A 12035-nucleotide genomic window follows, 5' to 3' on the forward strand; every position below is an offset into this window, starting at 1 on the left:
CAATGCTCAGATTAGGAGCTGGGTTCTGTTCTGAGTTAGACCAGTACAAACTCACAGTGACCTTAGACCGAAGAGGTCCTCGTAATTTATACCAATGTGATCAAGCAGAACTTGGCTCTCAGTTCTTCTCCTCCCTTCCCCTTCAGCATTTGCTAAGAAAGAGAAATGTGATGTGGGGCAAACATACTCTGCACTAGCTGCAGCTTCATTAAAAAGCTTGATGGGCACAAGAATGATTTCAAGACCAAATCCTGAAACCAGCTTGAAGAAATTAACATCCTCTAAAATGACATGAATACACAAGCAGATTAAATTGACCATTTGGTATACTAGTTCTCCACTCTTTTTCAGCCAGTCATCCAAACACGTTGAAGAAGGTATATGGACATAACGAAAATCATTTGCAAATCAAACAGTGTCTCCTCAACAAAGCATGGGGAACATAATACAAAAATAAATAAATGCCTTGTCAGATTTGCCTCATTTCACAATACCACTGGGCATTCCTCAATCAGCAGGACAATCACAAGCAGGGTTTCATAGGCTTCAATTCAACTTTTTACATGATTTAAAAACATTTAAATGTTACAAACATATTTAAATCACCACTTAAAAATATTCGGCTTATATTATTAAGATCTATTTTACCAAGTATGAAAGAAGGACTTCATAACAACAGAAGCATGAAAATAATTTTTTTCTCCACCCACATACACTTGCAATTTCAGAAAAGGACATATGCATCATCCATACTCCTTAAATATAAAGGAGGACAAATCTTTCAAGAAAAGAGGGGTAGTATGATTGCTACAACAGTGAGAAGACACAACACCTATCCCATTTAAATTCTGTTCCTTAGCAAGGTGGAGGGAGAGGTCTGAGTCAGAGATTTTGATGTGGGCCTGCCTGCTAACAAAATGAATTTCTATAGCAACTAAACTTCGTTCAATGATCCCTTGCTCAAACAATTTATTAGGCCTCCCCATTACATGTGCTTGGTATCTCTTAATTTCCTGAATTAGAATATGTGCAGGTAAGACATTTTACTGTAAGGTAGAATGAAATCTGTCTTCTACAGTAAGAGACTGAAATGTGAAATTTTTCTATTCTCTCTTATCTGCATCTCAGAAACAAACCAAGAAGAATAGAGACTTGTTATATTAAGTAGAACCTACTTTTACAGTCAAAGTCAAAGTACAATAGCAAGTTTGATCCCTATAAAGTCACAAGCAAATTCCTTTTTTCCCTTCCTGATAAAGAGATGCAAGTAAACACCTTATAATTTCTGCTGCATTTACCTGTTGGATAAAAAAAAATAAAATAAAAATTTAAAAGTCTAAAAGCTAGCGGACTCATTTCTTTAAGAACTGAAATTACTACCAAGGAGTCTGAACACTATCTTTAGCAGGTGGGCAATAAAAGCAAAACTGTCCTGTACACAGAAGGAATTCTTATCTATTTTGCTTTAGTGATTTCTCTTTTGGTTAGCTATGACTGCTGATAGATACCTGCTAATTCCTTACATATATTCAGCTTCACATACGGAGCATCAAACCCTACGAGTGTTGAAAAAAACTATATGGCTCCCAGGGGGGCAAAAACTATTCAAGAAAGTCTCAGTAGCTAGACATAAGTTGAGAAATGCATCCATTTAAAACTTATCAAAGGGTCTGACCTAGACTTGTGTGAATGGGCAGAATACCAACCAAATTTTTCCAGTTTCAGCTGGGAAATACCTGTCAGCCTGTCAGGCAAAGAGTTCTGGACAAAGCCACACCAGAAAAGGCAAATCATCAATGCTACAAGGCCACAGTAATTCAGCAAGGGAGAAAATTTCTGCACAGGAATCTTTACTACTCCATGCATGATCTATTTCAATCCTTCTGGTTTTATTTCTTTTCCCTGGACTAACTTTGTATCAGCCTTCAGATTTCTGGGCAACCAGTCAGCTGATCCCCTTGCTGCTCAATGAATTAAAAAATCACCATAATTAAAAAAAAAAAAAAACAAAAACAAAAAAAAACCCCAAAAAAACAAAAATCAGCATGCAATAAGAACAGTGACCAGTTCTGGAAGGGGACAACTCCCGTTTCTTCACCAAAAGAAGAAAAGGAACTGCTGCTTCCTGCACCCCAAACACACACATGCACACAGAGGAGGTCAAGAGACTATTTTAAGAAACTGCCAAACTCATCCTTGAACCATGATCTTGATTTAGGACTTCAGTGCACCATTCTCAAATCAATGTGTGCAGCCAAGTTTTCCATGCCAGATGCTACCTTTGGAAAAAATGTAAATTAAAAGAAAAAAAAAAAAAAAAAGAGCAAAATCAAGAGACTTCTGCCCACTGGAAAACTTTCTACCAGATGCTAATGGGATGGCAAGCACTGATCCAAACCCTAGGAAACAGTAACATGCATCAGTAATCTGAGGTATCTTCCCATTTCTAGGTCTTACTGCTAAGATCCATTACATCCAGTAACTGTGCTGTATCCTTAAGGAATTATTGGGGAACGGTGAACCTGCCTGCAATAAATGAGCACCGGTGCGTAACAAGCACATGTGAACGCTACAGCAAGGTTCACAGAGGGCTAACCCTGGTCAGTACTGAAGCAGGGGTTTTCTTCTCAACCCCCTCTTAAAAAAAAAAAAAAAAAGGGAGGACAGAAAAAAATAAAGAAAAAGGAAAAAAGGAAAGATAGAAAACACAGGTCCCCCATCTACCTGCACAGAGCCAGGCAGACAAGCTCAGTTGGAGGTGGTGAAGGGCGCAGATGCATTATTGGTACTGGTAGCGGTGGCACCGGTCACTGCGAAGCCCGTGGGAGGAGCTATGGAGCTGTGGCTGGGCTGCAGGTCCTTGGGGATGCCACTGTGGGAGCTCAGCTGGTGCCCAAAGGCTGCGCTGAACTGAGGGAGCTGTTGTTTAGGGGAGGTGGAGGCCATGAGTTCAGCGGAGGCAGGACCCATGCCACTAAAACTGGTCTGCGGTAACCCCGGAAGCACACTGGAGCTGTTGGGGGTCACAGTGGCGAAGGCAGGCTGTGTGGTCTCTGAGTGCGAGGTGGTAGGTGGTGTGGACAGGGAGGTGGACAGGAGGTGTCCATCTGCACCGAGAAGGTTGCTAAACGGAGAGGGGTCCCCAAGATTGACAGGAAGATTTCCCCAGTGAGTTCTGGGGTTGACCACCCCACTAAGTGGCACATCCAGCTGAGTTGGGAGCAAGTGCTGTGCCATCATGGGCATCTCTGCTGAGAAGGTAGCTGCCAAGTTATCACCAGAAAAGGATGTGGTGTGAGGGGATGTGATATGGTCACTGTAGGGAGACGGCACATGCTCACTATCATAATGGCTTCCATGGGGTGAGGAGTGTGAATGGTCACTGCTGTATTGCTGTCGTGAGGTGATCAGGTCATCTGCCTTGCTCAGCAGCTGGGCAGGGTGGGGCCTCTGGGAGGCATGGCTGCCATCATGAAGTCCATGAAACTGTCCTGGGAAGGCTCTCTCCCCAAGGCCACTCTGGCTTATCAGAGTGGCAGAAGTAAGGCCGACGTTGGCTGGGGCTGAGAATTGCCCCTGGATCTGCCCTGCCAGGGGCGTAGGTGGGTTGGACAAGGTAGCAGAACGGAGCAAGTTCTCATCCAGCTCCAGACCGGAGAAATTATCATGTACTATACGCCCATTCAACAGCTCCCCCAGATCCGTGTTAACCTCTCGACTCAAGGACTGCATTCCTGGAGCTCCAGCACCTGTAGAGAACACCCCTATCCCTCTATCTGACAGCTCCTGAACTGGCACACCATCTGTCTGTGTAAGTACTCCAATGGTACTCAGGCACTCAAGAGAAGTTACAGCTTGTAGGGCCCGTTCCAGTTCTTCAGCCTCTTCTGTAGTTGGAAGGAGATCTCCATTTTTACCTGCAGAAACAGGGACACCAGAAGTTAGCGCACTCCTCTCAGGTGAGCCTGGCACTCTAAGGATGCATATGTACAAACAGTTCAGTACAGAGCTGCAGTGTATGATAACCTTCCAGAATGGCTTGCAATACACAGAAAATTTCATTCACCAGTGTTCACTAGGTAAGGAAGGGGAGGAAAACGAGAAATTACACCTTCCTCTTCAATGGAACTCCCTCTCTCCGCCCCCCTCTTCCACATACTACAATACAAGATGCCTCCCAAACTTACTAGACCTAAAGTAAAAACACTTAAATAAGGTTTTCTTCAATGCTGCAATAACACAAATAGTCCACAAACTCCCTTCTACTTACGACATTACAGCCTGGACTTAAAATTTACACAGTTGGTATAACCTAGGTTAATTTCAACTCAAACACAGTCTGATGCCACACCATGTCAAAAAATGACCAAAGGAATCCCATGCCCCAACTCTGGGCTGTTCTAATTTCTTTGTTATACATTATAGGTACTGAGCTTTAGAATCCAGAAATTCAGGCACAGGTCTGATCAAAAGCTTGTTTCAAAAATGTATTTAAAGATTTTATTCTCACTCTCTTCTCCTTTTATCAAAGGCCAACATTGACTGTGATTCCAGCCCCACTCGATGGCAGAAAGATGCCATTACTGAGAATACTCTCGATTAAACTGCAACACTGACAGGCAGTAAAAACATAAAATGAATTATTAAAATACTAAACCAATTAGGATTTTCAGAGCAGTAATTATAAGAGGAAGCAGAGAACTACACACACCAGCCTTCTTAAAGTCTGCTTTACTTCAGAGCTCACAAACAAATAATAGAGCAAATGCACACTTCCTTGTCTAGAATTTATTACCTCCATAGGAAAGCAAGCAACCCCTCAAAATGCATTTTAGAAACATTTTAGAAATGCATTTCAGTTCACTGACTGTGTTCATGTTAGCATAAAATAAAATAAAATGGTACCTTCAAAGAAATCAAAATCTTGCAAGTCATCGGGCAGCCGTGGCAGGACATCAGAGAAGTCCTCCTGATTCAATTCCAAGTCATGTGGAATGTCTGTGATTTCATTGGCGATATCGTCAGGCAGCTCATCGGCACTCAGCTCTGGTGTGGAGGGGCTCCTGGACAGAAAACACCATTAGTCCTCAGTGTTCAGCTCAGATTCCTCCAAACAACAACTATGAATGCATATCCATCCATAATGGTCGTTTCCCCACACCTTTGCCCCCCCCCCCCCCCCCACCATCTAGGAAAAACATGCTTTTAGAAAGTTTCTTTAAGAAGTTTAAACTTAGCCTATTGATTAAATACATAAAATGCGGCATCAGAAGCAAGACGACCCAGTAATTGATCAAATCTGAAACGACCCACTCTAAGGTGTTTGGTTTTTTTTTCTCAACAGTCATATGCAATTTCTAGCCCTGCTGCAGATGCTGATCAGCACAGCAACATCACACCTTTCTACAGTGCTCATTGACAACGTTCAAGCTAGCAGTGGGCAAACTGGGGCAGGGCTACCACTGACCGTATGTGGGGCATCTCTACTGGCAGTGAGACACTAGCAGGCATGGTGAGGTTCCCTTGGGGCACTGCAGGAGGAATGGGTTTCTGGGGCCGGCGTGGGCCTCGCCTTCTCTTCTTCTTGTGTTTTTTGGTAAGTGCAGGTGGCTTTGTTTTTTTCCTGGGTTTCCTCTGCTGCTGGTGCTGAACTTTACGGGAGCTGTCCCCTCTCAAGAAATTGTCCTTTGGGAATAAAACAATAGCAATGGGAGCGTATTAAGAACAAGTACTTTCCTTGCTTTTTTCTCCCCTGGTCGTTCCAGACATTCACATGTAACGCAAGACAGACTGCTAACATACACCCAGGAAAGGTTAAAAAAATTAAGCTGTTTCTTTCCTCATTGATCCCAGTGGCAAAAATCACATAGACTGAATTATGAGGTATGCTAAACAGGAAATCGTGCAGCATCGCTTCAAAAATTATCATAGCAAACCCTAATTAAATCAGTGCAAAACTGTAACCTTTGGCAGCATTCCCGTAAGTATTAAAGAGAGAACACTGTTGTGAGGTGGCAATAATGGGGATAGCGTGCAGCAGCCGAAGCCATAATCCTCAAGTGCCCACTGCCATAAAAGAGGGACAGCACTGAGGAAATGGAATTAATACTGTAGGCTAGGGTAAGGATGTGGGTAAACAGCTAAGGCCTCATTGCTTTTGAAAAGCAATCACTGACCAATGGAAAATAAATCAAACCATCATCAGTTTTTAGTTGCCATCATACTGGGAATGGCAGAGGATTGTATGAGCTACAGAAGTCAAACTTGAGAGACACAATGAAGATTGTCTGGGAGAGAGGGAAAATCCCATACAAATCTGTGTAGCACAGACTCTCACATTTTAAACCAGAAAACTCCAGAATTCACAAGTACTGGAGAGACTGGGCAAAAACAGTAACAGAAAACACACAACAACCCAACAACACACACACAAAAAAGGCAGATTTATGCCTAATGCCTTGGAGGAGGGGGGGGCAAGGCAGAAAGACAGAAACAGGTTTGTGAATTATCCTAAAAGTTTTGTTCTGGAAGACAGGAGGAATAACAGGAGAACAGAGGACATCATCTTAATTTCTGCATTCTCTCAACTTGTAGTAGGCTACAGATCCCTGAAGGAGGTTAAAGATAAATTCTAATAGATAACAAAAGGTAAAAAAAGGTAGCAAACCCATTATTTGTATGCTTGTAATTGCTATCTATACTTCCTGTAGAAAATATTTTGGGCTCCAGGTACTGAGACTGCTTGAGGTGTAGTGTTCTTATCATACCATACTCATACTGTATTCAGATCCAAGGGCTAGGAGTGAGCCCAGATAAAATGACCACAAAATCTCTCACAATGATTTTCTATTTCTCAAATCAAGAGAAGAATCAAATTTCTTCCAATGAAGGATATTCTCATGCACTCTTTATGATATCCTCAAAAGCATGTAAAAGACTTTCACGACGTACTCTATACTAATTGGGAATGTTTGGCATGTTTTACCCTCTTAAGAAAAATAAAAGGAAACAGGCTCTTAAGTTCATAAACTTGCTAGTTATCAAGCAAGAGTTCATAGAAACACTGGGATTAAAACTCCTGATCATCCCAATACACAAATAATTACAGTTTTCCCTTTGTACTTACCATTTTTTTGGCATGTTCTTCGCACAGAGGTGTTTGATGTGTAATGTCAAAAACTGGCACAGAGCACTGTTGACCATCTGCAAACTTGGCTGTACAACTTGAGAAGAGCTGCTGAGAACGGTTCAATAAGATATCTGTGCATTTCTGCATCAGGAATAACATATGAAGCAACGATGGAGGAACGCCCTTTGATTTATCAATCTGATGAAGATCAGAGCCTTCAACTCTACCTGTCCATAGATGCTATTTTTAATGAGTACCTTAACTTTGTTATTCAAGTTCAAAGCTAGGTAAGGCTCAAACTCAAATTTTAAAGTGAAAAACTGCATTCATGCAGAATCTCTAATGATTTTATTATATATTGAGATAGTTTTATAGAAGCAGCCATTTCACTAATGAGTTCTTAGCAAAAAGAAGCCTTTTCCTGGAGTCTTAATCAATAGATCAATAGTAGAAGTTGGAACAGTGTAGTCAACAGGACTATTTCCTTACAGACTAATGACAATCTATACTGAAACATTAAAGAAAGAGTATTTCTTAATTCAATCTTTTAAGGTACATTCTTGGCATTTATCTTTAGAGCACAGACAAAGAAGTTTCAAGATTCTTCCTGCTCCTCTGAAAAAAAAGATGTGCAATCAGACAGAAAGGTCAAGTAAATCCAAACGTAAGCTTGCTGAGATTTCCTTCAGAAAAATCCCCTGCAGGAGTGAAAATGTTTCCAGACTTACAGCAAATCAAACAGATATTTCATTGTGTTTTTTCAAACAACATTAGAAGCACTCCTTCCATCTTGAACAGTTCACAGACCCCAACATCACTATGTATGTTCATAAAATGTTAAAACACAAAAGGAAGGACAAAGAAAATGGAAAACCTGCAGAACTGTCCAGATGGCAGACTTGGACGGACAGGTCAGAACCAAGAGGCTGTTCTTTTTAGGAGAGACTGCTTCCATTGAGAAGAAAGTGCAGATGGAAAAAAACCGGCACAAATTCAAAATCATGTCTTGACTTCTCTGTCCTATGCACACCAACAAGCAAGACCACATAAACTTATAAAAAAAAAAAATTAAAAAAAATCCAAATCATGAGGCAAATCCTCAACAGAACCACAGAGGTTTTGAACTGCTCTGCAGACTACTTTTAAGGGGCCTGCCAAAATCAACCAAGAAAAACAAGCTATCTACAAACCAAAAAGACTGAAAAGGTGCTGCAGCCTGATAGCAACCAGAACAGACCAGCAGTAGTCACTTAAAGTACCAAAACCAAAAGGTCCAACAAAAGGAGTCACTCCAACACAAGCGCCGACAATTCTTCAGCTAAAAAGACAATTTTAATAATTCATTTTTCCTAATCTAGAACATGGATTCTCTGACTCTTTCTATTTTGCTTCTTGAAACAGTGCAAAGTATCAGAATTCCACCTTTCTAGTCATTGTAAGCTACTATGTGTAAAAACTCGCTCCCATAAACCCTTCATAGGTAGTCAGCCTACTGGAACCTACCAAGAACTGCACAAAAGCCACAATGCTGAAAGCCACATGGTTTGTACCAAGTCATCCGTGAAAGATAATAATTTCTGTAAAGACTTCTTGCACTAAGTACAGCTTAAAGTAAAACAGTGTGACTATGACAGATACCAGTGGCAAACTACTACTCTTCACTGTCTGCAGACCCAAATCACAGACAAATTAATCGCAAAGTAGTTGATGAGACACTCAAATAGGTATTTCTTTGTGAAAACGTATTTGTCAATGCAAAAACCTAACAAGCTAACAAAACCCCTTAAAACAGAACAGCTTCCATGCCTGAATGCAATTCTCAGAGTTAAGAGGATACGCTGAAAACAATGCCTGGTGAATGGAAGGGCCTTGTTAGTGCACTGTTCTCCCTTCGAAGTCCCACTACAGGTTGTTGGTTCTGCATCTCTCTGCCTTGCTTGGCTTGTGCTGAAAAAAAAAAAAAGCATAAAAGAGTTTAGAGACAAAAACCCCATCTCAGATGGTTACCTAGCACAACCATTGCACTGGATGTGGCACAGCAGGATGAAGAATTATAACACATGTGTGTGTGTCATGATACAGATGGGTGCACACTACTACCAGACTCTGCACAGGGATACAGAATAATGTCAATGACAAGTAGAGGTGTGACTGCAGTAACATGACCATTGTTTATTTCAAAGGGCCTTAATTGTAATGAGAGGTGCTGTGTGCTACTACCATGTAAATATTACAACACCTTGCAACAGGGCCAAGGACGGCAGTAGGTGAGTGTCAACACAGGTGACCCTTAAAATTAGGTCAATCTCTAGAATACAATGTACTGGGTATGCCTACATGTCAGTCAAGTGCACTTCAAAACATGCCGAGCATCCCCAGAACTTACATGCAAGCACGTGCTCAGACAAACTTAGACTGAGCTCTGGAGTGGCAGAACCTGAGCGTGCTCAACATGGGTAAAAGCTCTCCTTCATCAATATGCTACAGCCCAATCCACCAGCAGGTGCCCGGAGCTAAGCGCTTCCTCAGCACAGCCTCAATGCTCTGAGCCTGAGCTGCAAGCAGGCGACCAGACAGCAGTGTGGATGAGTACTGCAAGCGTTACACAGCTCGCTTGGTGTTAGCCTGCTCTCGAGGCGTTTGTCACCTTCATGTAGATAAAGCTGGCAATTCCAGAGCTGACTTTCACCTCTGTACACGTTGTTTTCTAGGTTGACAAAAAGCTGTCTGTAGCCTGACTGTTCTCCTTCAGCCATTTCTGTCACTGACTGCACTTTGACTGAGCAACGTTTTAGTTAGTAATACTACTCCTGTGAAAAATTTCATAATTGAAAAGACTCTGTGGTTACTTAAATTAACCGGAGCAGTGATGACAGGCATACCTGGCTTTGCCAGTCTGCCCAAAACAACAAGATCTTTTTTTGCATAATAAAAGGCAGAAATAATGGAAAAAAAAAAAATAGCAAGAGCTTGCCAGTTCTGGCAAGGTTTTGCTGCAGTTTAAGTTTGGAGACATTTACACACCTTCCTAAAGCAGTAATGTACCTCTACAATACACCTCTGAGAAGCTCTTCAGCATCACTCCACCTCCCCAACAATAAACCCCCCCAACCTGTCATGAACCACAGCCCACTGTCCAGGAACAAAAGCATCCCATAAGCAGAATATACTCTCAGTACCCTGCTCCAGCCTGCCTCTCATGCTAGCCCTCCCTACCCCCCCGCCCCAATCACACATCCTGTAAAGCAAAACCACAACAGCAAAAGGATGCTGCTGATACTCCAGACATAATGCCAGGGTTCAGACTTACTCTGTTCCTGCACAAATATGAATCAACCAACTCTCAATATGCTGAGAGCTGGAGGGATGTTGACATTATCTAGAAAGAATTCCCACAGAAGGTAACCTTCAGAGTTGTTACAAGATATTTATTTTGTTGTCAAGTTTCATTTAATGTTAGATTGAGTTAAATCTAACAGAAAGAATGAGCTTAAGTTTGATTTGCTGGGAAGATAATTAAGAGGAGGTACAGTGTTTTCAAAAAAAGCTGTTTGAAAAACAAAACCTGAATTGAAGCAGTGAACTGCAGACCAGACTGCACACCTTTTAAAGAACTGGGCTTAGTAAAGTACCAGGTATTTGAAGGCAGCCAAAATACACAAATCAATCAATAAATTTTCGCAGGCTGATAACTTATTTTGTGACTTTTAAGAAATAGGGCCCAGATACTGATGAACAAACAATCCACATTTTAAAACACAAAGCTAGAGAATGCCTGTCTTCATGGAAAACACTGTATGCCATGTTTATTTTACTCCACTGACAGGCACTTACATGTCACATTTTTTCTGCCTTGTGCATGCCTACCAGTTTCAGAGTTCAGCATTTGAGCTGCTGGATACTCTGCCCATCTCCACCCTGTCCAGACCCCAGGTTACTGCAGTCACAAGAGAAGGTCTAACCTGGTACGAGCACACGTAGCTCTTCGGAGTTCTTGTATCAGTTGCCCAGCACGCTCCGGCTCTCTGCTGGCCACCTGCAGCAAGGCTTTCCGGAGTGTATGCCGGCACTTCTTCTGACGAGATTCTGCCCGCTCCAGGCGGCAGAGGTGCTTGTATTTCTGCTGAAAGTAAGTGCAAAGTCTGGTCACCCTGGAACTCCTGTCATCTGCATTGTCATCATCGGACCTGAAAGAGGGAAAATAAATACAAATGAGCTTTAAGTAATTTTTTTTAAAGGAAGAGAATTTGTCATTTTAATAGAGTTTTAAGTTGGTATCCATCTTCGAGCCCCACAAACATCCAAAGGCTGAAATCAGGCAGGGATGCTTGAGAAATGGTAAGAGCAGGATTCCTTTTGAATTCAAAGGGTAGTTACCCTTCTTAGTATGTCATTATTAGAGATTACATCAATTTATCATCAAGTCTGACACATTTAAATGTCTGGAGCCTGCTGTTCAAAAAAAAAATCTATACTGTTAACCTTTATTTACTGTAAATGTCTCAGCAAATGAGACAAACTCTTAAATCAAAGTGCAATTAATAGAGAGGACAAGAGTGGGGAACTATGTAGTGGAAATTTATTGAAGAAAGGTCATGCTGGAGACGATGGTCAAATTCTAACAAGTACCAAAACTGCTGACTTTTTCCAATTCCTTTTACTCTGCCAGGTGGTGCATTCCTTTCTAAACCAAAACACACTCTCTCACAATCAGCAGTTGATACTGCTTTCCCCTTGCTGCAGAGTTAAAGTTGAGTTACAGTAGAGCTGTGGAGAAGAAATTCACATTTAACTCCAAAGGTACTGAGGGAAAAATCAGACCAGGGCTAAGCAATGACCAAATGAAGGACCGATCCAATTCTTCATTTGCTTAAGAAAGCCTTTTCCCATTTATCTTGGCTTTCTG

At 41.7% G+C, this 12035-nt stretch overlaps 1 protein-coding gene across 1 annotated transcript in view; it reads right to left on the minus strand.

The window, feature by feature from the left end:
- Window positions 1-12035, minus strand: part of INO80D (INO80 complex subunit D) — a 46592-nt gene that overhangs the window by 9367 nt on the left and 25190 nt on the right. The window contains exons 7-12 of the mRNA XM_033010898.2: window positions 11092-11316; window positions 8967-9076; window positions 7127-7260; window positions 5468-5685; window positions 4906-5063; window positions 2725-3917 (exon numbers count right to left, since the gene is read on the minus strand). Coding sequence (XP_032866789.1) covers window positions 2749-3917; window positions 4906-5063; window positions 5468-5685; window positions 7127-7260; window positions 8967-9076; window positions 11092-11316 — 2014 coding nt within the window. The 3' untranslated portion in view covers window positions 2725-2748. The remainder of the gene's footprint in view (window positions 1-2724; window positions 3918-4905; window positions 5064-5467; window positions 5686-7126; window positions 7261-8966; window positions 9077-11091; window positions 11317-12035) is intronic.

Source organism: Tyto alba, unplaced genomic scaffold, assembly GCF_018691265.1.
Source record: "Tyto alba isolate M040663 unplaced genomic scaffold, T.alba_DEE_v4.0 Super-Scaffold_7, whole genome shotgun sequence".
NCBI classification, from domain to species: domain Eukaryota; kingdom Metazoa; phylum Chordata; class Aves; order Strigiformes; family Tytonidae; genus Tyto; species Tyto alba.